At 37.4% G+C, this 22983-nt stretch overlaps 2 protein-coding genes across 2 annotated transcripts; both read right to left on the bottom strand.

Annotated features, from left to right (window-relative positions):
• Nucleotides 1-6287: 6287 nt before the first annotated feature.
• LOC128553406 (uncharacterized) lies at nt 6288-6770 on the bottom strand. Its single transcript, XM_053534548.1, has one exon. The coding sequence runs from the start codon at nt 6768-6770 to the stop codon at nt 6288-6290; it is 483 nt and encodes a 160-aa protein (XP_053390523.1).
• Nucleotides 6771-7457: 687 nt separating this feature from the next.
• LOC128553405 (uncharacterized) lies at nt 7458-8861 on the bottom strand. Its single transcript, XM_053534547.1, has one exon. The coding sequence runs from the start codon at nt 8859-8861 to the stop codon at nt 7458-7460; it is 1404 nt and encodes a 467-aa protein (XP_053390522.1).
• Nucleotides 8862-22983: the final 14122 nt, after the last annotated feature.

The raw sequence follows: 22983 nt of genomic DNA, 5'->3' as shown, positions 1-22983 counted from the left end.
ATCTTTTCCACGCTCTCAGTTGAACAGTTTCTATCCGATCTTTACTAAACTTGAACAAAATGTGTCCAATAAGTCCTCGGCCAAGTTCGCCAATGACCCCAAGCGTCACAGGCACTTCAGAATTATGGCCCTTGAATCTTGGAAAATGTTCTAATTTCCTACCAACCAGAACGGATACTGATCACGTAATAAAGTTACAAATAAAAACTGAAATATATCAAGGTAGCAAAAAAAAAAAAAAAGAAAAAAAAAAAAAAGAAAAACAACAACAACAAAAAACCAACAACAACAGCACGCCTACTTATAGCAGGACAGTTTCACAAATATCAGCATTCTGAAGCATGCTTTACATAAACCATCTATTCCCAGCGTACGAGTATTGTATCGATATATTAGATCACATGGATAATTACCCCAAAAAAAAGACATATATCTAAATGAGAGTAAAAAACACGCATTTCTGTAGTTAATAGCGAATTTATCATTGCTAAGTATCAGATAAAAATCTAGGCGTAAGTGTAAACAACACCCTATGGTACATTAATGAATACAACAGACAATTGTTTGACAGTAATGTATACCAACCAATGGAAGAAAAGATACTCAGACTTAGATTTCGATCTTCTCAGATCGTCCAGCACGACTTTTATGTCGTGTTATTGGTACTGTTTAGTTTCTCAACATGACCATTTCGGCCTGGGTGGTTCTAATACTTCCGCTTTCATAGCCTTGGGTATTATATAATCACCCCTTGGATATGGTGCCTGCTTTTTAATTTTGTCTTTTGACAGTTCCTGTGATACGCAGGCTCTATAATCTCCGATTCCCTTCCTAAATTCCAGTTTGTTTAGCTCTCCCCATTGTTTTCTCGTTTGGGGCAAACCCATTATTTTATCTGGGGACCAAACGCCGCTCTTCATGGACTTACACGCCTCAACACGTGTATCTTTGAAGGTTCCATGTTCACCCTCGTTTGAATACATCTGCGGACGTCTCTAAATTGCTTTTTGTACTTTAAACATGTGTACATGTTGAGTTCTGCTAAATCCAGGGCTAGAAGGCGTGGACGGTAGCATGCATTTTCACTACCGTCCATGAACAGGCTCAATCAAACCGAGCCTGCAACATTTTCGTTTTTGTCGTGTTGAGCGACCTGTGAAGTTTCCATTTTTTTCTATTTTATTATCACAGCAGCGTTGTTGGTGCCGTGTGGCGGCCGTAAAATGTATCCCCGTACATTCAGTCAGGGCTGTTATATTTCGATCTTCTCAGATCGTTCAGCACGACTTTTATGTCCTGTTATTGGTACCGTATAGGTTCTTATCATGACCATTTCGGCATGGGTGGTTCCAATACTCCCGCTTTCATAGTCTTAAGTATTGTATAATCACCCCTTGGATATGGTGCCTGCTTTTTAATATTGTCTTTTGACAGTTCCTGTAATACGCAGGCTCCATAACCTCAGATCCCCTTCCTAAATTCCAGTTTGTTTAGTTCTGGGGACCAAACGCCGCTCTTCATGGAATTACACGCCTCAACACGTGTATCAGTGAAGCATGTGTAAATGTTGAATTCTGCTCAACCCGGGGCTAGAGGGCGTGGACGGTAGCATGCATTTCCACTACCGTCCATGAACAGGCTCAATCAGACCGAGCCTGCAACATTTTCGTTTTTGTCGTGTTGGGCGCCCTGTGAAGTTTCCACTTTTCTCTGTTTCATACAAAATGCTGAAATACTGTACCCTACAGATATTCTTGGGGAATTGCCACATTATGACAGGATGTTTGATGGATATAGGTCCTCCGATACGGAGATTACTTTGGAGTTAGTTATGTTACTCCGGTAAAGTTGTTCTTGAGTGTTTTTCGATGCAAAGAAAGATGGGTTGCTGTAATTATAGTTATGGCGCTTTGAAGTTGTTGTCGAAACGGTTGTACATTGCGAAATATTAATTGTAGGAGGTAATTGTAGCTTTTGAATTAATAGACATCAGTGAATCATAACGTTGTATTATACATAGCGAGTAAACTGAATAATTTTGAAGTGATGGCAAATAGTGATATAGGACCGTAGATTGAGACATGGGGCCTCCCGTAAGACGGAAAGTCGCTTTTGGTTTGTTTTGTTGTGATGGTACAGAGATATTTCTCCTGTGCACGTAGCATATGTCTATAGTTTTTGATTGACTTAATTTGAATTGATAATACCACGTAAACAAGGAAAAAACCCAACAGGGAAAGCCACGTTCTAAAAACTCAACCTTCCCAAACACAAACCTAGCACGCGGACGCGCACATGATCGATATACATACACGCATACAAAACAAACACACAAGGACAAAACAAACAAATAAAGAAACAAAGTGGGGCAGAGCCTTGGAACGGTCAATGGTAAAATTGCCACTAGGGAGTTTGAACCAGTTTATGGTGCATCTTACCCCCACCATGTTCCGTATATATGATGCACCAAACAATGTGGCGAATTTTTCTTTCTTTAGTTTCGGACTGTATGTCATCTCATTAAACCCCACATTTGATTTATTTTATTCCCATCTAAAACACAAATAATAAAATCCATCCAGTTTCACATAATTTATTTTAGTGACAAATAATTTACATTTATTTTTCCAGTTGTTTTTATCTTCCTAACTTTTCTAATTTTAACAGTGAACTCTCTGTAAAGATACGAGCTGTTTGTTTTGCGTTTCTTCAATCGTTATATTTTTTACTTGTTTTGTTTCACGTTTTTCCTTCTCGCTAAGTAATACCTCCTTGTGTTGCTGTAAAATGATACAACACTCTACAGCGTCTATACATAATTCACTATCTTCATCAGTAATTTGTCGGACAAACTCGTGTCAGTTTCTTCAACAGCTCCAGATAATGTCTCACTTTGTAGCTCCAACTTTTCACAATACACTTTAAGACTTTGCATACATTTATTTGTTTCTGAAATATTCCTGTCAATATCAAAAATTTCGACATCACACTTCAGTAATTCCTTCGCAGCTTCAATATCATTTCGTAGAACATTTCTAAACCTCGTCCTTACACCTTTTAAATGTATCACACTAGCCATTTTTATAGCTGATATTTCAAACACTACTGATAAGCTTCAGTATTCCAAATCACTTTAAGTTCTGGAATCCGGTTCGCGGGACCAGTATTTGATTACACAAATACAAACTAGTTTCGGCTAACGGCGCATCATATATACTGTTGGAAGGCATGTGAAGTCATTTTCTGGTTCATTAAAGGGTCCTTATTAAATTTGTATACATAATTTGACCCAAACTCAACCTTCCCAAACACAAACCTAGCACGCGAACGCGTACACGATCAACACACATACAGGCATACAAAACAAATACACAAGGACAAAACAAACAAATAAAGAAACAAAGTGGGGCAGAGCCTTGGAACGGTCAATGGCAAAATTGCCACTAGGGAGTTTGAACCGGTTTATGGTGCATCTTACCCCCACCATGTTCCATATATATGATGCGCCGTTAGGCGAAACTAGTTTGTATTTCTGTAATCAAATACTGTTGGAGGCATGTGAAGTCAATTTCTGGTTAATTAAAGAGTCCTTATTAAATTTGTATACATAATTTGACCCACTTTCTACTAATGATCAAAGTGACCCACTTATCAGTTCCTAACACATTAGGCTAGTTTAATAGAGTTAAGATAAAATAAACCCGCGCCTAAACCATTGGTTTAGTTGTTAAAAACTGTTGGGTGCCAAAAAACCTGCTTTTCCACTTAGTGGCCTGTTAACTATGTCTTGAATTAATTTCTGGTTTAAATATATTAATAAAACATTGTTCTTTTTCTTTTCTTTAAATCACGTTATTTCGTTCACTGTTTTCACCACTGTTATACACACTGTCGTCGTCGAAGTTAACAGCATTCACGTGATTACCGTCGGCACCGTCATTATTACTATTTTCATCGGAAGTATTGTCGTTGACGTTATTGTTGATCATGTCGGCAGTATCGTTGTCAGAGTTATTGGTGTCATTACATCCATCGTTATTACCGCTAGCATTATCGCGTTCATTATATATTTCTTCATTGCCTTGGTCACTGTCACTTTCGATGATATCATCACATTCACTGATGTCACTATATCCAAAATCAAAACAATTTTCAATTTCATTATTACGGTTAACGTCATTCACTTTATTGTTTTCATCATTGACGCTAGCACGATCGTTTTCTCTTTTATTTCTGTTAACGTCATCTTCGTTGATAACGTCGACGTTTTCATCGATATCTGATCCCTGGTGGACGTTATCACTATCACTTTCATCTGTTTCATTATTAACGTCACTTGCTTTATTGACATCAACGTTATCATCATATCCGGCTTCTTCGTTGACGTAATCACGATCACTTTTACTTTTTTCGCTATCAACGTCACTTTCTTTATTTACGTCGACGTTATCGTCGTTATCTGATTTTTCACTGACGTCATGACGATCACTTTTCTCTTTTTCACTATTAACGTCACTTGGTTTATTTACGTCAACATTTACGTCAACGTTTTCACCAACAACTAATTTATCGTTATTTATTCCGTGAAACTGATTATTGTTCTCATCAAATCCGAAAACATCGGTATCAAATTCACGTATTACAGATTCAAAGTCCAACTGTTCTGATTACTCTGATGCTAATAAATCAAGAATTGAGTAGTCATCGCTAATGTCCTCATAGTTAGACGTTTGTGTAGGTTTGTTTCCTCTAGGTGCAGACATAACCGCTGTCCGTGCGTCCTTTTTCGAATAATCATGCTTGACAGATAAATGTCTCCATAAATAACTGCGCCGAATGAACTTCGAATTGCAGGTCTCAACTGGACAGTTCGAATGTTCTAATTCTCTATGTTTTTCACGGATGTGTCTAAGAAGATTCTTCTTATAGCTGTAGTTTCTACCACAAATGTCACACTGATGCATATTTGCACCTGAAATAAATTATAACGCTATATTTATTGCTCGGCTACTACTTTTCGAATGAAGGTCGCAGTATGAATTACATTTACAATGTACAAATGAATAGCCCGAGATTCTCGTGCACATCGAATTACATGGACAATTAGACTCCGTTGAACTTTACATCGGCTCCGTTGACCTTCGAGATATGTTAACACATAGTACTTTTAGCGGAGCAATCGTGTTGTGTAACCATGTGCGGAAAAGTGTTTTTCGATTCGGGGGTTAATAGCTGTATCTCAGAACACATATTGAGTACACAAACATGTAACCGTTTATTGGGATAACTGCTGCTTTATTGTTTTTAATGCTTTAGATGCTGAAGCTCTTATCGGACGTTGGGATAAACCTTGCTCCTGATCGTTCACTTTTGACCGTAATTTACACTGTGGCAATTTTTCTATAATGTCATTCTGTGTAGTGACTGTGCTTTGCGAAGTTTCGACGGGAAAAAGTAAATTCAGTGGACGGTTAAGAATGTTTCCTGAAGACAATTGAATATTACAAGCACGTATTTCACCATCCCGACTTGTGATTAGTTCCTCAATTTTTGCAAGTTTCCAACTACCTCGAGAACAATTGTTTTTCACAATCATTACATCATCGGCCGTTGGCTTTACTGATGACTGAATTCTGTTTGTTTTCAGTCGGGTTTGCATCCTTTCCCTCAAACTTGTAAATACTCATCCCGCCATATTTGCCAAAACTTATTTGAAATTCTTTGACCTTTCTTCCAAATATTTAATAACCTGTTCGTGGAACTTTCGTATGGTAAATATTCACTATCGCTCTCTTCTGATATTTGTGGAATTCCGATGTTCGGATTCAAGGTAAGAAAATGACTTGGCGTTAATGCAGTTGTTGAATGTGTATCATCACCAACAAAGATGAGTGGTCGCGAATTGACCACAGCTTCTACTTTTTTTATCAACGTTTGTATCTGAATCAAAGTCAAGAGCTTCCTTCCTATTGCTTTTCTAAAAGATCTTTTAACCAAACCAACTTAACGTTGGTAAAACCCGCCATCCAAGGCGCGAGTTCAACAATGAAATTCCATTTTATATTTGCATTTGCCACGTAACTTTGAACTTAGTTACTGTGTAATACACCATGCCAAATTTGATCTAGGATCGAACTTGCGGCTTTGAATTGCTTTGCGTTATCACTTGTTATTTCGGCTGGAGTCCCCTTTTGTGCTATGAAGCGTTTTAAACACAACAGAAATTCCTCTGTGGACATATCAGAGACTAATTCCAGGTGAATTGCGCGTGTTACTAAACATGTAAATTAACAAATCCAAGCCTTCTTCTCTTCACCAGATGTTTTAAGGTAAATTGGACCGAAATAGTCTAAATCTGTTCTCGAATTTGGTGTTGATTCAGTCACTCTTGACGATGGCAGTGAAGACATTGGTGGCATTTTGTAACTACCACCTTCATGACGTCTACACAATACACATTTGTTTAAAACGGACTTGACCGTTGCTCGACCATGTATGATCCAAAATTTTTGTCTTGTTTTAGCAAGTGTCTGCGAGATACCATTATGCAATAACTCTTTGTGTGTTCTTTCTATAATCAGTTCAGTAAGGTGATCATTTTGCGGTAACAAAATGGGCTGTCTGACCCCTTCACTCAGTTTAGCATTTTCGAGTCTTCCTTTACAGCGCATAAGCCCTTGTTCGTCAAGAAATAGACCTAACTGTTGTTGTCTGCAAATGGTCTTTTTGGCACGGATAACATCAATTTCACTTTGAAATTTCTTGAACATGTTGTAACCACATTTTCTCGGCTTCTAACAGTTCTGTACTTTCTAAAGGGCCACCTTTACACGACACTTTTTAAGTTTCTGCACAAAGCGTAAAACTAACGCGGTAACTTTTGTTAGACGAGTTATAGAAGAATATTTGTTACTGTCAATATCAAATTGCGGATTACTTGCCCTTTCTGTATTGTCAACATTGGTCAATTGCACTAACATTGTTTCTTTGTTGCTTTTCTCTTCTGTTTGTAATGCTTCTTCTATCTCCTCTTCTGTAATATCACTTTGCTGATCACTGTATACTGGCCAATCGGGCATTGGTTCCAGCAACCACTTTGGACCATACCACCATGTAGTGTTAGATTTCAACTTTTCTAGCGTTGTCCCCCTAGAAGCCACATCTGCAGGGTTCTTCTTCGTAGGAATATATGAAAAGTTTACCTTACTGTGTTCTTTAATTTCTGTGACTCTGTTTTTCACAAACACTGATAATTTCTTTTGTGATGTAATCCATTGTAGTACGCATTTTGAATCTGTCCACAAATAATTTTGAGCGACTGGTACTCTAATTTGATCTCTTACAAACTTTAAACATCTTAGTCCGATCACAACCGCTAGTAGTTCCAGCCTCGGAATCGTTATTTTCTTTACTGGCGCAAGACGTGTCTTGGAAAACACCATATTAACAATGGAAGTTTAAGCTTGATGTGTGTGAAGATATATAACCGTAGAATATGCTTTCTCTGAGGCATCACAGAAACACAACAAGGAATACGTTACTGTTCCATGAAGTTCACAAACCTTCCTTGGTGTATGAAATGTGTCTATCTTGTTGATGTCTGATACAGTGTCGGACATTTTCATTCGATCTTCAGTACTTATTTCTTCGTCCCAATCGTGATTTTTCTGCCATAACGATTGTAGAAGCACTTTTCCTTGTAAGAGTACTGGCGAAAGTAACCCAAGAGGATCAAAGACGGAAGCAAAACATTTTAACACGCTACGTTTTGTCAACTCTTGCTGATCCAACACGACCTTCGGTTTTAACAAATTTATCGTGTCTTCTTTGACATTCCAGCAATGTCCAAGAACTTTTACTGAGTAAGTGAATGCTCTGTCCTCTTTCGGAATGAACTCATTAACCACCTCGCTATTCGTTATCCTTTCCCTTAAATTCATGGATGCGTCTGCAAACATCGATTTCGACGTTGTGTATAACTTAATAGCTTCACTTGTATTTTCGGCTCCAGATATAACATTATCTACATATATGTTGTTTCTTAGCTTTTCTGCGATTTCATCGTTTTCAGATTTTAAATGGTAATCTACAGTAGCTCCCAGTAGAAACGGACTGCTGATGACACCGAAAGGTACTCTGCAAAATCGGTATTCCTGAATATTATCAGCATCAAATATAGGTTTTTCAAAGTCCCTCAGCCAAAGAAATCGTGTCCCCTCACGTTGATTAGACTGCAATCCAATCTGGAGAAACGCCTTTTCTATGTCAGCAACTACTGCTACATGTTGTATTCTAAATCGTAGTAGCATACCACAGAGGTCTTGAAGCATCACAGGTCCTCTATACATGCACTCTTTTAAGCTTTTGTTTTCTTTTCGTGTTCTTGCGGATGCGTCGTATACGACTCGTATCTTTGTTGTTGCCTTTTGTGGTGTAATAACCGCGTGGTGAGGTAAGTTGTGTACCAAGCCCGCTGTTTTTGACTGTACTACTTTCTCAATAACACCCTTGCTCAGTTGATCCTTCATCACTGCAACGTATTTCTGTAATAGATCAGGTTTGTTTTTCATTTTGTTTACACAACTTTTCAAACGACCAACAGCCAGCTCTCTATTTACTGGTAAATCCGGACAGTCTTCAGTCAAAGGCCATGTGACCTGATAACGTCCATTTTCAAACTGTAGATAATCTAGAAACATTTTCATGGCCATTTCATCGTCGGAAGTGTTTTGTTTATCTAAAATACCAATGGACTCTACTCTCCAAAAGTCCTCTAGATCAGGTTTCGCAGGTACTATACTATCCACATTGGTGAACAAACTTGTCTTTGTAAAACTTTTACCGTGCGTAATAATAAGCATGCACGGGCCGTCATTGGTGTCTTGATCATTAGTTCTGCCAGTCAGAATCCATCCTAACTAAGATCCTAATAATATAACCCAGGGTGTAACTCGATTCTTTGACAGAGAATGAAATCCAAGTAATAGTCATTGCCGACCAACATTTCTATTGATGAGGATTCGTTTTCTGTTGGCAGCGTATCTGCTAGATCTACACTTCCAACTACGTGTTTAAATTGTTCTGTTTCCAAAATACTGACTGGACTGTCATGTAACTGACCACTAATAGTTGGAAAAATATTCACATTAACTGAGATGTACGTTCCATTTTTTAGTTTACATCGATATTAGCACACTTTGTTCTTATACGTTGCGTACTGTTACTCCCAAATGTAACCAGTTTGATTTCCTGCTCACCTGTTTCTTTGAGATGTAACCTATTTGCTAGTTTTTCTGTGATATATGTTCGATGATATCCCGAATCTAATATAAGTCGCACAGACTGAGTTTCAGATGTTTCTGGATTTTTTATATCCGTCAGAGCTGTCTGCATCAGGACAATTTCATCTGATGACACATGCATATTTTCTTCAGAAACGTCCATGGTTTCCGTTATTTCAATTGCTAAATATGACATCGTTTCTCTGAATTTAAATTTCTTTGGACACAAACTGCGGTGGTGTTTATTTACTTCACCACAGTGGGTACATATTTTGTTTCTCTTGCACTCATTGGATTGGTGACCTGTCTTCAAGTATTTATAACAACTGTCCTTTAGTTGTTGTTTCCTTTCACTGATAGTCCGATATTTGTTACACTCGTCACTCCAGTGCTTTTGTTGGCAATAACGACATTTATCAGCGTAATTTTCGGTGTGTCTTTTCACAGTTGGTTGTTTTCTAACGGCTGCTAACACGTGAGAGGATCCTGAATTTGCAAAGCTTCTCGTTATCGGTTCTTTAGACTCATTTAATCTGATTCATTTTTGTACTGAGTGAGAATTTAAGGATCTTTTATCTGGTTCTTTGTCTTTCTCAGCCCTTTCTCTTGCTATAATATACTCCCGCAACCTGTCTCTTAGCCTGAATGTATTCCATTTATTATTCGTACCATTGAGAATTTCCAGTTGGACTAACACATTTTCTGGTAATTTGGCTCTAATCATGGACACAAACACATCTTGATTCACATTTTGTCCTAACACTTCTAGGCTGCGTAAGTGTTTTTCCACCGTATTGTTTTGTTGTTTTGTTTGTTGCAGGTTGTAAATTAATCAACTTGTTATAATGTACGTCGACCACTTCTTGCTCGTTCCCGAAACGTTCCTTTAGAACTCCGAGAGCTACTTCGTAGTTAGCATCGGATAACGTAAGACCTGATATTGCACGCTGAGCTTCACCGTACACTTTACTCCTCAAATAATTGAACTTTTCACTGTTGGAAAGCGTTGCATGTTCGTGCACAGAACACTTGAACGAATCATCCCAGAATTCAATCCATTTTGTTTTATCGCCACTGAAAGATATTAAGTCTAACTTATGTAATTTCGTAGAAGAGACTTTACCTTTTTCTTGTTGTTGTAATTGTATTTCCATTAGTCTTTGGATGTCTCTCTGTAAAGATACGAGCTGTTCGTTTTGCGTTTCTTCAATCGTTACATTTTTTACTTGTTTTGTTTCACGTTTTTGCTTCTCGCTAAGTAATACCTCCTTGTGTTGCTGTAAAATGATACTCTACAGCGTCTGTACATAATTCACTATCTTCATCAGTAATTTGTTGGACAAACTCCGTGTCAGTTTCTTCAACAGCACCAGATAATTTCTCACTTTGTAGCTCCAACTTTTCACAGTAAACTTTAAGACTTTGCATACATTTATTTGTTTCTGAAATATTCCTGTCAATATCACAAAATTCGACATAAAACTTCAGTAATTCCTTCGCAGCTTCAATATCCTTTTGTAGAACATTTCTAAACCTCGTCTTTACACCTTTCAAAATGTATCACACTAGCCATTTTTATAGCTGATATTTCAAGCACTAGTGATAAGCTACAGTATTCCAAATCACTTTAAGTTCTGGAATCCTGTTCGCGGGACCAAACAATGTGGCGAATTTTTCTTTCTTTAGTTTCGGACTCTATGTCATCTCATTAAACCCCACATTGAATTTATTTTATTCCCATCTAAAACACAAATAATAAAATCAATCCAGTTCCACATAATTTATTTTAGTGACGAATAATTTACATTTATTTTTCCAGTTGTTTTTATTTCCTAACTTTTCTAATTTTAACAGTGAACTCTCTTAAATTTCCTGAAAAACAGCCTTTTATACTATAACAAAAACATTGTAAATAAAATCTGGAAAGAAGATCCCTCGGAAGCACCGAAAACAATGCAAACAGTGAAAATTGCAGACTCGGTTTGATTGAGTCTGTTCATGAGCAGTAATGGAAAATGCAACACTGCCCACGCCCCCTAGCACCGGCTTAAGCAGTATTCAATCTTCAAATCTAAATGAGTTGAAATCAATGATCCCGAAGGACCAGAAAATATAACAACACTGAGATGAAGTCGGGGCGACTTTTTACGGCCGCCACACAGCACTAAACCCATGAAACACCTGACCTGGAAATCATGAACTAGGTTCCGACGACGCCGTGGTTCCGGCGGACACCAAGACTCCCAACAGATGAATCAAGGCTCCGACGGCAACAAGATAACGTCGGAACTGTAATTATATATGCAAAACAGACTCGCAGTTCGCGTCAGAGATTCCTTTTTTTAAATTTTATTGATTAGTCAGTCTTTTATGACCTAGTTTCTAGACGTTATTTAAATGAGTTTTTTCTACTATGTTCAAGAAAATGCCACTACAGTACTGATAAACAGTGTGTAACAATTGTTTTCAGAGATGATTGTGCTTGATTTTTCCAGAGTATTACTTATATTCTTAGCGTTACATGAAAGTTCTGGAACCAATCATGATACATTGAATAGGATGAAGTCTGACAACAGGGTAGAACTTAGATTATAGATATCAATGAAAACTTTCCTGTAATTCTTAATAACAAAATATTACCAGTATGGATATTTTATATTTTGAAGGATTATTTGAAGCATTTACTAATATTTTGTTGATTTAAGAAAGCTATCTTTGAACATAGGATTTTTTGAAAATACTAAAGTTACTTTTGAACTGTTGTGAAATATTGTGGAATTTCTTCTGATTGGATTTGAATTTTACCTGGAAAGGATTTGGACTATTTTTACAAATTCTTGCGTTTTACGGCTCTTTGACATTTTTGTGTGTATTTGAATTGTTGCTTAAATTCATGAATAAAATTCTGTAGTTGTTAGTAGTTGCTGGTTTGTCTTTCTGTTACCTTTATCTATAGTAACAAGAAATTGTTACCGTTTGACGTAACATGATTGCCCCAGAGTGTTCCTGTATTTGTTTGTTTTGTCCTTGTATGTTTATTTTGTGTGTGTGTTGTACGTGTGTTGGTCCTTGGGGAGGCTGCATTTTTCGAATTTGCTTACGCAGTTGGATATTCTTCCTTTGTGTTTTTTCCATTTTATAAATTACAATCTACAAACGTGATTTAAAGAAAAGAAAAAGAACAATGTTTTATAGACATATTTAAACCAGAAATTAATTCAAGACATAGTTAACTGATACAAATTACTGGCTAAGTGTAACGTGCCTTCATTTTCACGTCATTTGAAGTCGTTTCTATGCGACGTTATTGAAGTTATTATCGCTCCCTCCTGAAGATCTACACAAGCAGTAAAACCAGTTGAATTCTTCTATATTTGTATTTGTTATTGGACATAATCTGAATAAACCGCATATGTAATTTAGGTGGATCTCCTTCACATTTTCCCCCTATATTTACATCCGTATTTTAGAATTACAATACATCTTGGATATCATATATATCATCCTTCTGTTTTTGTTTGGTATCGGTTTCAACACCGGCAAATTTACTTTCACATATACCAAAAAGAACGTAATAAATACGCCTAAACTCATTTTTATAGCAGCCACCCACCAGGTTCACGTAAGGGTATCAGAAAAGCAGGTTGCCACAGGTATGCAAAAACTCAGGCAATAACTTGAATATACACAAACAATTAGTTTGTTTCAGGTTATTTAAAGTGAGGCGGTGCCCTGATAGGTTTTCCTAGTGTTAGTTTCGAAAAACTTATACAAGTCATGTACTGCTGGCTTGTACTCTCATGTGTTCCCCAAATTAGCGATGTTCATATGTTTTCTTCTTCATACCAGTTTTTGTATGGTTGTTCTATTTTGTGCAGTTCCTTGTGTTTTATGCCTTGATCGCCTGATAGGAATTCTAAGCGTTACTTTTCCTGTTGTAAGAATGTCTGTTATGCATGAGGTGGTACGGCAAGTATTCTGTTATGAGAGCCGCTTAAAATCAGGTGCTTGAGGGCACTGGAGTGAGAATTCTGTTCTGTGTGGGCCGGATAATGACTTATGTGGTTTAATTCTTGCAGGTATTTGACTAAAAGATTATAAACTAATCATAGCATATGTTTTAATACCATATGCTTTAATTCTTGAAAAGTTAAATAAATAATGTTTATTTGATGCTAACATGTGGCGCTTGTCTGAACAAGGCGACAGGATGTTTTATGGATATAGGTCCCCCGATACGGAGATTACTTTGGAGTTTAGTTATGTTACTCCGGTAAAGTTGTTCTTTAGTGTTTTTCGATGTAAAGAACAGATATGAGTTGCTGTAATTATAGTTATGGCGCTTTGAAGTTGTTGTCGAAACGGTTGTACATTGCGAAATATTAATAGTAGGAGGAAATTGTAGCTTTTGAATTAATAGACATCAATGAATCATAACGTTGTATTATACATAGCGAGTAAACTGAATAATTTTGAAGTGATGGCAAATAGTGCAAATAGCATATAGGACCGCAGATTGAGACATGGGGCCTCCGGTAAGACGGAAAGTCGCTTTTGGTTTGTTTTGTTGTGATGGTACAGAGATATTTCTCCTGTGCACGTAGCATATGTCTATAGTTTTTAATTGACTTAATTTGAATTGATAATACCACATAAACAAGGAAAAAACCCAACAGGGAAAGCCACGTTCTAAAAACTCAACCTTCCCAAACACAAACCTAGCACGCGAACGCGTACACGATCAACACACATACACGCATACAAAACAAATACACAAGGACAAAACAAACAAATAAAGAAACAAAGTGGGGCAGAGCCTTGGAACGGTCAATGGCAAAATTGCCATTAGGGAGTTTGAACCGGTTTATGGTGCATCTTACCCCCACCATGTTTCATATATATGATGCGCCGTTAGGCGAAACTAGTTTGTATTTCTGTAATCAAATACTGTTGGAGGCATGTGAAATCAATTTCTGGTTAATTAAAGAGTCCTTATTAAATTTGTATACATAATTTGACCCACTTTTTATTAATGATCAAAGTGACCCACTTGTCAGTTCCTAACACATTAGGCTAGTTCAATAGAGTTGAGATAAAATAAACTCGTCCCTAAACCATTGGTTTAGTTGTTAAAAACTGTTGGGTGCCAAACAAACCGCTTTTCCACTTAGTGGCCTGACAGTCGACTTTAGGCCCAACTATTGACTTTCCGAATAAAATTAGACCCTATAATTGACCAAGTGTAAAACTGTATATATATCAATGCTTTTGCAGAAGACAGAGAAACAAGAGAAATATCCCTCCCTCAAGGGCCACAAGAAACAGGCCAGAAGACGGAAATCAAAATAGCTCAGTCTCCTGGTGGGATTAAGAACTACTTATCATATAGCCCACCACCTGTTCCGCCAGTCACACACAGGAAAGCGAAGCATCCAACTGTAAAAGGGATGAAAACCAAACATGTGGTGTGTCTCAAAAAAGTGGGTCATAACCTCTTTTAATAAAACGTTTGAATGACTTTACTAAATATAGCTGGAAAATTGCTATGATCCGGAATATTACGAAGTCTGTAAACCATATCGCATTGTCATGTATAGACGATGGAATGTTTGGTTTCCACAGACATTATCACTTTTGTAGCGGTTTGTCTTGTGTTGGGTAACTGGCACATCTCTATTTGGTTTTCTTTTAATAAAGTGCAGGGTTATTAGCACATGCTTCTGGCGGGTTTTGATGGACGCAAGCGGTGAACGATAGGACAAGAATTTATATGGTGGTGTTGGCTATTTCGTGGTGTCATTATTTTACACGCTTTGGATCTTGCGCGTGGGTGTGTTGGAGACGTTTGGTTGTAGTTTAAGCTTGGATTTTGTAGATTGCCTCGGTCGCTCATTCAGGTTCCGTGTAATTCTGATTTGGCATCTTCTGTTACCGAACAGTTCATATTTTGGTACCTTTTGAAGAAGAACGCTACATATATGTGTTTCTAGAGTTTGATGAAGATAAGGGCCCCGTGTGCATAGATAAAAAATTGGGAGGGAGATCTAGCGGCGGTGCCATCGTTTGTCTTATTGAATAATTTTAATAGAATAATTTCTTGTTTGATAGATTTGTTTTCGTGTGAAAGTATTGTTCTATTCTCTAAGGTTTGTTGCACAGGGCGGTGCCCAGGTGGTTTTCCTTCACTGCGTATGGATATTCTAAAGGTAAGTATTTTTATTTGTCACAGAACGGAGGAGAATTTTATGTGGTAGGTTTAATGTAAGTATATCGCATTACATTTTGTACCATAAATAGGTGAGGATTATTTTTTGTTTTCTGGGCGTTGGATGAACATTGGTGTGGGCTTCAGATTTCGAAAGTAACCCCGCCATTTGGGGTGTTTAGGGAAGACATAATAGGGAAGACATAATAGTTTTTCCTAAGGATTATTGCAATTGTTTCTTGGTCGTATGAAAAATATCGACATTTGATAATATAACGTCATTTGCAGAACGTGCATCAACGGACAAGAAGTACCTATTCACTGCTTGTGTTAGTTTGATCACGGGAACATGATCAAGCTGCTCCTTAGTGATAAAGAGTATCATTCCTATGATAACTATATATCATTATAAATTAATTGTCTGTATACTCAGAAGATGTTTTCTGGATGGCAAAATGTTGCTGATTTGATTTCAAACATATGCAAGTGACCACTGATACATATAAGATTTTTTTTAGGAATAGAAGACAGATTGGATGATCATCACAGTTATTACAAACACTTCTGTCGTATCATCTACAATATTCAGGGTTACTGTACGGTTAAACTTTTTCATTGACGATATTCTTTTTCCTCTTCCAGTTGACTTCATACTTCAAAACGGGTATTATCGAAGTGTGTGACTATACATGGGTTGTTTCGGATGCCAAATGTACAATTTAAAAATTTAAATGTCTTGTACATTTACACCACTATCGTCTGCAGCCTGGACTTAAAGCCCTCGGTGGTCGCGGCTGCAACAGTTTGAGCAGGAAGTGAGTTCCATAGTCGAATGGTACTTAGGAAGAACGATGTTTTATGTATCAGGGTCCTGAAGTGTGGTATGAGGTATCTCATGTTGTTGGCCCTCAATTGACGTGCGTCTAGTCTGACCAAGTAAATTTCAGCTGGTACTGCAATAAAACGGTGGACCGTGCGGTACAACATGACGACTTTGGCTTTTTGGCGGCGCTGTTGTAAAGATTCCCATGATATTTGATTCAGCATGGATGTCACGTTACTAAATCTGCTGTATTCACCAGTAACGTATCTTGTGGCTGATAAACGTTTAATACTTCGATTTACACATGGTTGGCTATATCTGGACGTAGTCATCTTACTTGAAACATGCAGACCTAAAGGTTCCTGTGATTTTCTTTAAAAACAATCCAAAGAAAACCAATATCCGTATTGGTTTTATGTTCTTTACAATGTTTTTTACTAAATTCCATGAAGTCCAATTTCGTTCCCTCTTTGTTAACTATATTCCTGAGAAAATCTTTCTTTTTACAGTGCGCTGATATTAAACACTAATATCTGTTTTTGCAAACACTATTTTGTGTTCATTGACAACAGGTAAAGGAATACAGCTTGTCAAAAGAGATAGTCAGTTCGTTGCGAATAAGTCTAGTGTATTATTAATCCTATTAGGAAAATCCACCATTTGTTTAAGACCATAACTTTCAACTTGATTAAAATTTTCACTGATATCCTTCATATACTGTTTACTTATTACACTATTTATTTTCCAATCAATGTCTGGTAAATTATGGTCACCAATAAGCAGTCTTTCGGATGACGATTTACTAATTGCTCAGTTCTAAGCAAAATGTGTTTGAATAATCTGGGTCATTGTTAGTTGGCCTATATCCATTCAGAATGATTATTTTTTGGAATGTTTACCCACAACCTGTACGGCAACAAGTTCAGCATCCGCTTTCGTAGTAAGTTGATTGCAGATAAGTGCATTTTTACAGCAGTCAGTACTCCTTCAAAACCGTCCTTGCGATCCTTGCGAAATACCTAGAAATTACCATGCTACTATGAATACTAGAATCAAGCTATGTCTCTGAAACCGTAACTATGTCATCTCATATTCAAGCATTCAATATGGAACCAATTATCACACCTATCACAACAGATACTTGAATCATTGTTTTTCACAGCCTTATTACACTTTAGGCAAGGGTACTTTGGGGTGCGTGGTCCTGGGTTTGTGTAACAATCAGATGATTTCATAATAAGTAATAAACACAGGCAATGCATTAGCAAATGCTTCCAACCATTTGCCAGAGTAAGAAAATGCAAATGTAATATCTTGAACTGTCTTCATCATTGTCCTAACGCACTAAAGTTTCGATGTGTGGACGAACGCTAAGTTAAGACAGTGCGATTTACAGTGCACATAGCTTGCAAGGGGTACACGCTCTCTAATTAAAGCCTGAACACCGTTATATTTCATTGGCCTCTTAGCTTTAAAATGTCAAGTCCACAATGCTGTACATGTTGTAATATTGCCTGTGCCAAGGCAGTCCCCTTTATAGAAGGACACGTAACAAAACCTATGAATTCTTCATGCAGCTCGTGCTTTCCCTCATTCCGTGCAATAAAACGTATGCACACTGAAAGTTGTTCTTCAGTAGAACAATCAGTTGCTTCATGGGTCATGACAGCAAAATAACTAGAAGTCCTGTACCTGGTTATAATTCTTTTAATTACCTTATCAGCACATAAACCTAAGAGTTCGTTTTGTAGGTCAGGAGACGTGTAGTTTTCATTTTCATTTGCAAATTCTAAGTGGTAAGGGCTGGGTCTGTCTGTGCAAAACTATTCAAGATAACCATGAAAATACTGATCTCTTCAGTATGTCCTCTAATTGCTATATTTTGTTTTAAGTAAAAAAGAACTTCTATGATACGGCGCAGAATATACCTGTTTTCTCAACAGTTTTCTTGATAGAAGACGAAAGTTTGCTAACTACGGACTCCTGCTTCCCTGTGTAGATATGAACAAACTTTTTTGACTTCACCATTCTATCCTTGTGAGATGTGTCAGTTTCATGGCGGCTTATGGCTGTGGACAAGTTCTTCCAGTCATTGAAAGGTAGTGAAGAAAAATACCTTGATTTGCTGTTGTCAAATAGCAGACAAGGTGCACATAAAACGGCATCCAAAGACACAGAATATTTCAGCCATAGATATTGACGGAGCCATCTAGCACTAAATCTTCTTTGTTTGCCACTAATAAGTATGAAAGTACGATAAAAAAGCCTTCTGATAATTTTAACACAACGTCCACTAAAATGTCTATTCAAGCGGTTAAAAAAAATCTGCTTCCTGGATTAGAACCTGCACCGCTTGGTTTACAAGTAAAGCGCGCTAACCTCACAGCCACAGAGGCAAGTACACTTCACGCAGTATTATGTTATATATAATATTATTAATCATGCGTGACTTTAACCCGAGGCTAGAGGGCGTGGACGGTAGCATGCATTTCCACTACCGCCCATGAACAGGCTCAATCAAGCCGAGCCTGCAGCATTTTCGTTTTTGTCGTGTTGAGCGACCTGTGAAGTTTCCACTTTTCTCTATTTTATATATAAAGTCACGATATATAACTAAGTAATATATGAGAACACATCCTATTAATAAGCAATACATTCTATTTTCAACATTCCGGTATACAGTATATAATATCGACGCAAATTGGATCTGCGCGCTCTTCAATAAGGATATTTAAAGTAGATAATAAGTAGCTTACCTTGACGGGAATTGGAATTCTTCTGAACCCGCCAATTCAGGTTTTATGAGTTGTATTTTCTCGAAATCATTCCAAAGGGAAATATGTCTCTTATCTCCTGGTCAGGATAAGGCGGACCCAATGACGCCATTTTCAAATTTGGTGCAAAAAAAAGACTTAGCGCAGGGTAGCAAAAGCGCTTATGATAAAATGTAAACTACAAATCGCTAGCTAATCAGAGCAATGTCTATTTGCCAACATTAACAAAGTTGCGGGGAGATATTTTGCGAGGCGGTGGTATACGCATGAGAAATGATTACACTACTGTCTTATTAGTTTTAATCATGGAAATAGAATAATCAGGCTCTAATTACATGTTCAATATTGGTTTTCAGATGATCATTAGCTCCCTACACCCTAACTCCCCTTACCCTTCGATTTTTATTGCACATTTGGCATTTTTATTTTTTTCATTTTCTCGGGTAATCTGCAGGCCGGGCCTGCAGTGCCTTATAGAAGGTACGCCACTGAGTACATGTTGTCGGACTGTGTTGATTCATGATGCATGAGAGTGATTATGGTTTACTTTCGAATAATTTAAAATTATCCAAACTCCTTTTGAACGTTTGGACACGGTGAACTGTATTTGAATTAAAAATGGAACATTTGGACGGCATTTTGTGCGTGCCAGTCCGCTCATTTTATTATCCACAACTTGATGTTCGTGACTCATGGATACAGCGGCAAAGAACACTTTTTATAAGTATCACACCTACCAATACACAAACATACATTGATCAACAATACCAGTACAAAACGCTGTAACATTGTTTAACTCTACAGCAAGTGTTGGTGTATATTATAATCATGAGCAAGAGTTGGTCTGAATTCGCGTTTATTAGGGATAAAAACGTGTAAAAGCTAATTCTCTAAAAAAAAAAAAAAAAAAAACGTGTCCAATGTTATCTTCTTGAAAATATACTCCTGTCATAAAGGATCTTAAACACATAGATTATAGGTAAGGGTACATTTTTCGAAAGCACAGAGCACTAAAAACACAGCCCCAGAGCCACATTTTTACACAGCAGGCCCACAACAAAATGAAGCTGTAATGGAAAAATATTTCAAACGGGTTGCTTCAAACATCCAACAAGTACATATTTAGTTATGCTAAATATTGATGGAGGGAAAGGAAACGACAAGGGGCGAAATGGGGTCTGGGGTGGGGGGTGGGGGCGGAAGAAATCCGAAGGGGAAAGTTGAACAAGGACGAATATACAAGGGAATGCCATGTTCTTTAAAAACAGTCGCACTACAACGTAAACCACAATAGCGCAGACACTCATGTACCAAAGATAAACACACATTTACGATCAACTAAATAACATAGAAAACCGAACAAGCAACACATAAGAAAACAGTAGGGCATCGTTATAGACTCACAAGAATACAAATTAGGGAAGACAATCAAGTACCGTCTTGGGATTCGGCTGCCAAAGAAACTAATAGAAACTAATTTTTTAGAATTATATCATAATGATAACAGGTAAATTATAGTCTGTTCTAATTTAGAATACATGAATGTTCAATGCCCGAACTCCCAATGTATTCATACGGAAAGTCGCAGTAATTAGGCCTGCAAAAATAAACGACCCATTTATACGTGCCTCATTGTTTACTAATGCTGTGATTATTTTTCTAAAATGAAGTGGATTTCGTTTCATATGTACACGCATTCGTTCTTTAGTTGATTAGTCTGTATATATATTTAAGGTGCGTTTTTTTCTCGATCATAACTGCTTTTTTTGCTGCAAAAAAAAAAAAAAAACCCGAAAAAAAACAGGCAAACAGAAGAAATAAAACAATATATTTCTCAGTGCTATAATAAACATAGACCGACACATATTTATCTCCCGAATAGACGTCTTACAAAAATGAATTGTTAAATACTGTCGCACCAGTCCCACTATCAAGGAATAGTCTCCGTCATGCCTCGTAAAGGTTACGTGTCCATTTATGTTTCCTTTCTGTGTTTTCTGGTTCATTTGGTTTTGACATATTGGCTGGCTGGATGACCTTCTGTGACTGTTGCAAAGCGTCTCACTTAAATGTACAGAAGAGGAAATTATGAACCCTGCAATGAAATGCTGGATAAATGTTTGCTTTAAAAATGACGAGCAAAATATGGAGACATGCCCTTTTAACATTTAGTACTGGTTTAATTATGGCGTATAATAATTCAAGCTGAATCCAAATATATAAGCACTTCCGTTACCACAAAGCATGGTAAACAGTCGGAGTCTGTTCAATAGCGGGTTGTTTGCACGTTCACTATCTTGCAATAATCACAATTTTGCGATCGTGTGGCAGTGGTTATCATATCTTGTAAAAAACATTCTTCAGGGTTATTTGTTGTTTATTAACACATAACGTTTTCCGCAGTTGAAAAAAAAAGAGTCCCCATTCGTATTGGTACGGATACCTACAATCTTATTACAAATGGTTAAGGTCATTTGTTTATTTTCTGTGGTAACTGGTGTTCAAAGACTTTTTAAGCTGAACGTTTTTGTCTGACCCAAAATTTATATCCATAAAATTTGTCTTGATAACAGTATGCAGATTTAAGCTAAAAGCAGCATATGTTTGGTCAAAAAGCTGGCACGGTCCATTTCCATTCAGGAAGAAAATGTTATGCGGGAAACGGGTGTGCGAGTGTTGTTCGTGTGTGCCTTTGGGGAGGCTGCGTATTTGGAACGTGGCTTTACCTGTTGGATACTCTTCCTTGTTTTTATTGGGTGACAAAGTTTCAATGACCTTGTTACATTCTAAGTTTTGGGTCATTAATACATATAAAATAGAGAAAAGTGGAAACTTCACAGGTTGCTCAACACGACAAAAACGAAAATGTTACTTTGGTTTGAGGGGCGGGAGAGAACAATTTGTGTCGAGAAAATTTCCGTGTCTTAATGGACAGTGGGGGCATTCGATATTTAGAATATTCAGAATTTGTGTCAAACACGTTCAATGATGGCATAAAACATCATAAGTTAGAGCGTCGAAAAACCAGAGCTTACGCTTTGAACAGGTGTCCCGTCCTCATTTTCGAAACATGTATGTTTATACTTCACCCGAATGCTTACAAATCTGTATTTTATTTCTAACCATTATCTTGAACTAACTCAAATGTTTGGTTCTCTCTCATTCCAAAGGGCCACAACAAGATATATTGTCAAAACGATTGCGAATTCTAAGGCTATTATACCATTCATTCTCTTAGAACATCAACAGCCACAAGAGTATTTCAGGAGAATATGCCTGAGCAGCTGATAATGTGGCAAACGGGCCATAGAAATACCATGGTTTGCGGTTACAAGTGGCCAAGTGATGAACAAAAAACGAAGAGATTCTCGTGTTTTACAGGAGAAAAGGGTGTGTGTGAGTGGGGGGGGGGGGGGGGGGGGGGGGGGGGGGGGGGGGGGAAGTGATGAACATGCACACCACATCTAGTTTCTGTTTCGAATGTAGTCTCTGCCACCAAAAGGTCTTTGCCCCGGCTCTCCCTTACTTTAATATTTTAATCTTACATTCTGAAGTCACATAAAATAGTTTAACAAATGTGTATCCGAAAATGGTATCGTCTGTCTGTTTAACTGCATTAATGGTCTGCAAATTTATTAAATTGTTGCTGTTTGTTTTGTTTCGTCTTTTCATGCAGAATTTTACACTTTGGTTGCGAATTTGTAAAACATCTTTTCATGATAAACTTAGTTTCGGGCTCTGCATTTTATTGTTTCGTCGTCGCCGTCTTCATCCTCCTCCTCATCCTCTCCTCCGCATCATCGTCATCATCTAATAATGATAGTAATTATAATGGTTATCTCCCATTTCTCCTCTTAGTAATAATAATAATAATAATAATAATAATCATCATCATCATCA

Source organism: Mercenaria mercenaria, unplaced genomic scaffold, assembly GCF_021730395.1.
Source record: "Mercenaria mercenaria strain notata unplaced genomic scaffold, MADL_Memer_1 contig_3790, whole genome shotgun sequence".
NCBI classification, from domain to species: domain Eukaryota; kingdom Metazoa; phylum Mollusca; class Bivalvia; order Venerida; family Veneridae; genus Mercenaria; species Mercenaria mercenaria.
Note: the sequence above shows the minus strand (reverse complement) of the source record. Positions and strands in the feature narration are given on the sequence as shown.

Bases quoted from the DNA above. Each gene is read 5' to 3' on its own strand.
- LOC128553406 (XM_053534548.1), bottom strand. From the start codon at position 6,770: ATGTTCAAGAAATTTCAAAGTGAAATTGATGTTATCCGTGCCAAAAAG.
- LOC128553405 (XM_053534547.1), bottom strand. From the start codon at position 8,861: ATGCTTATTATTACGCACGGTAAAAGTTTTACAAAGACAAGTTTGTTC.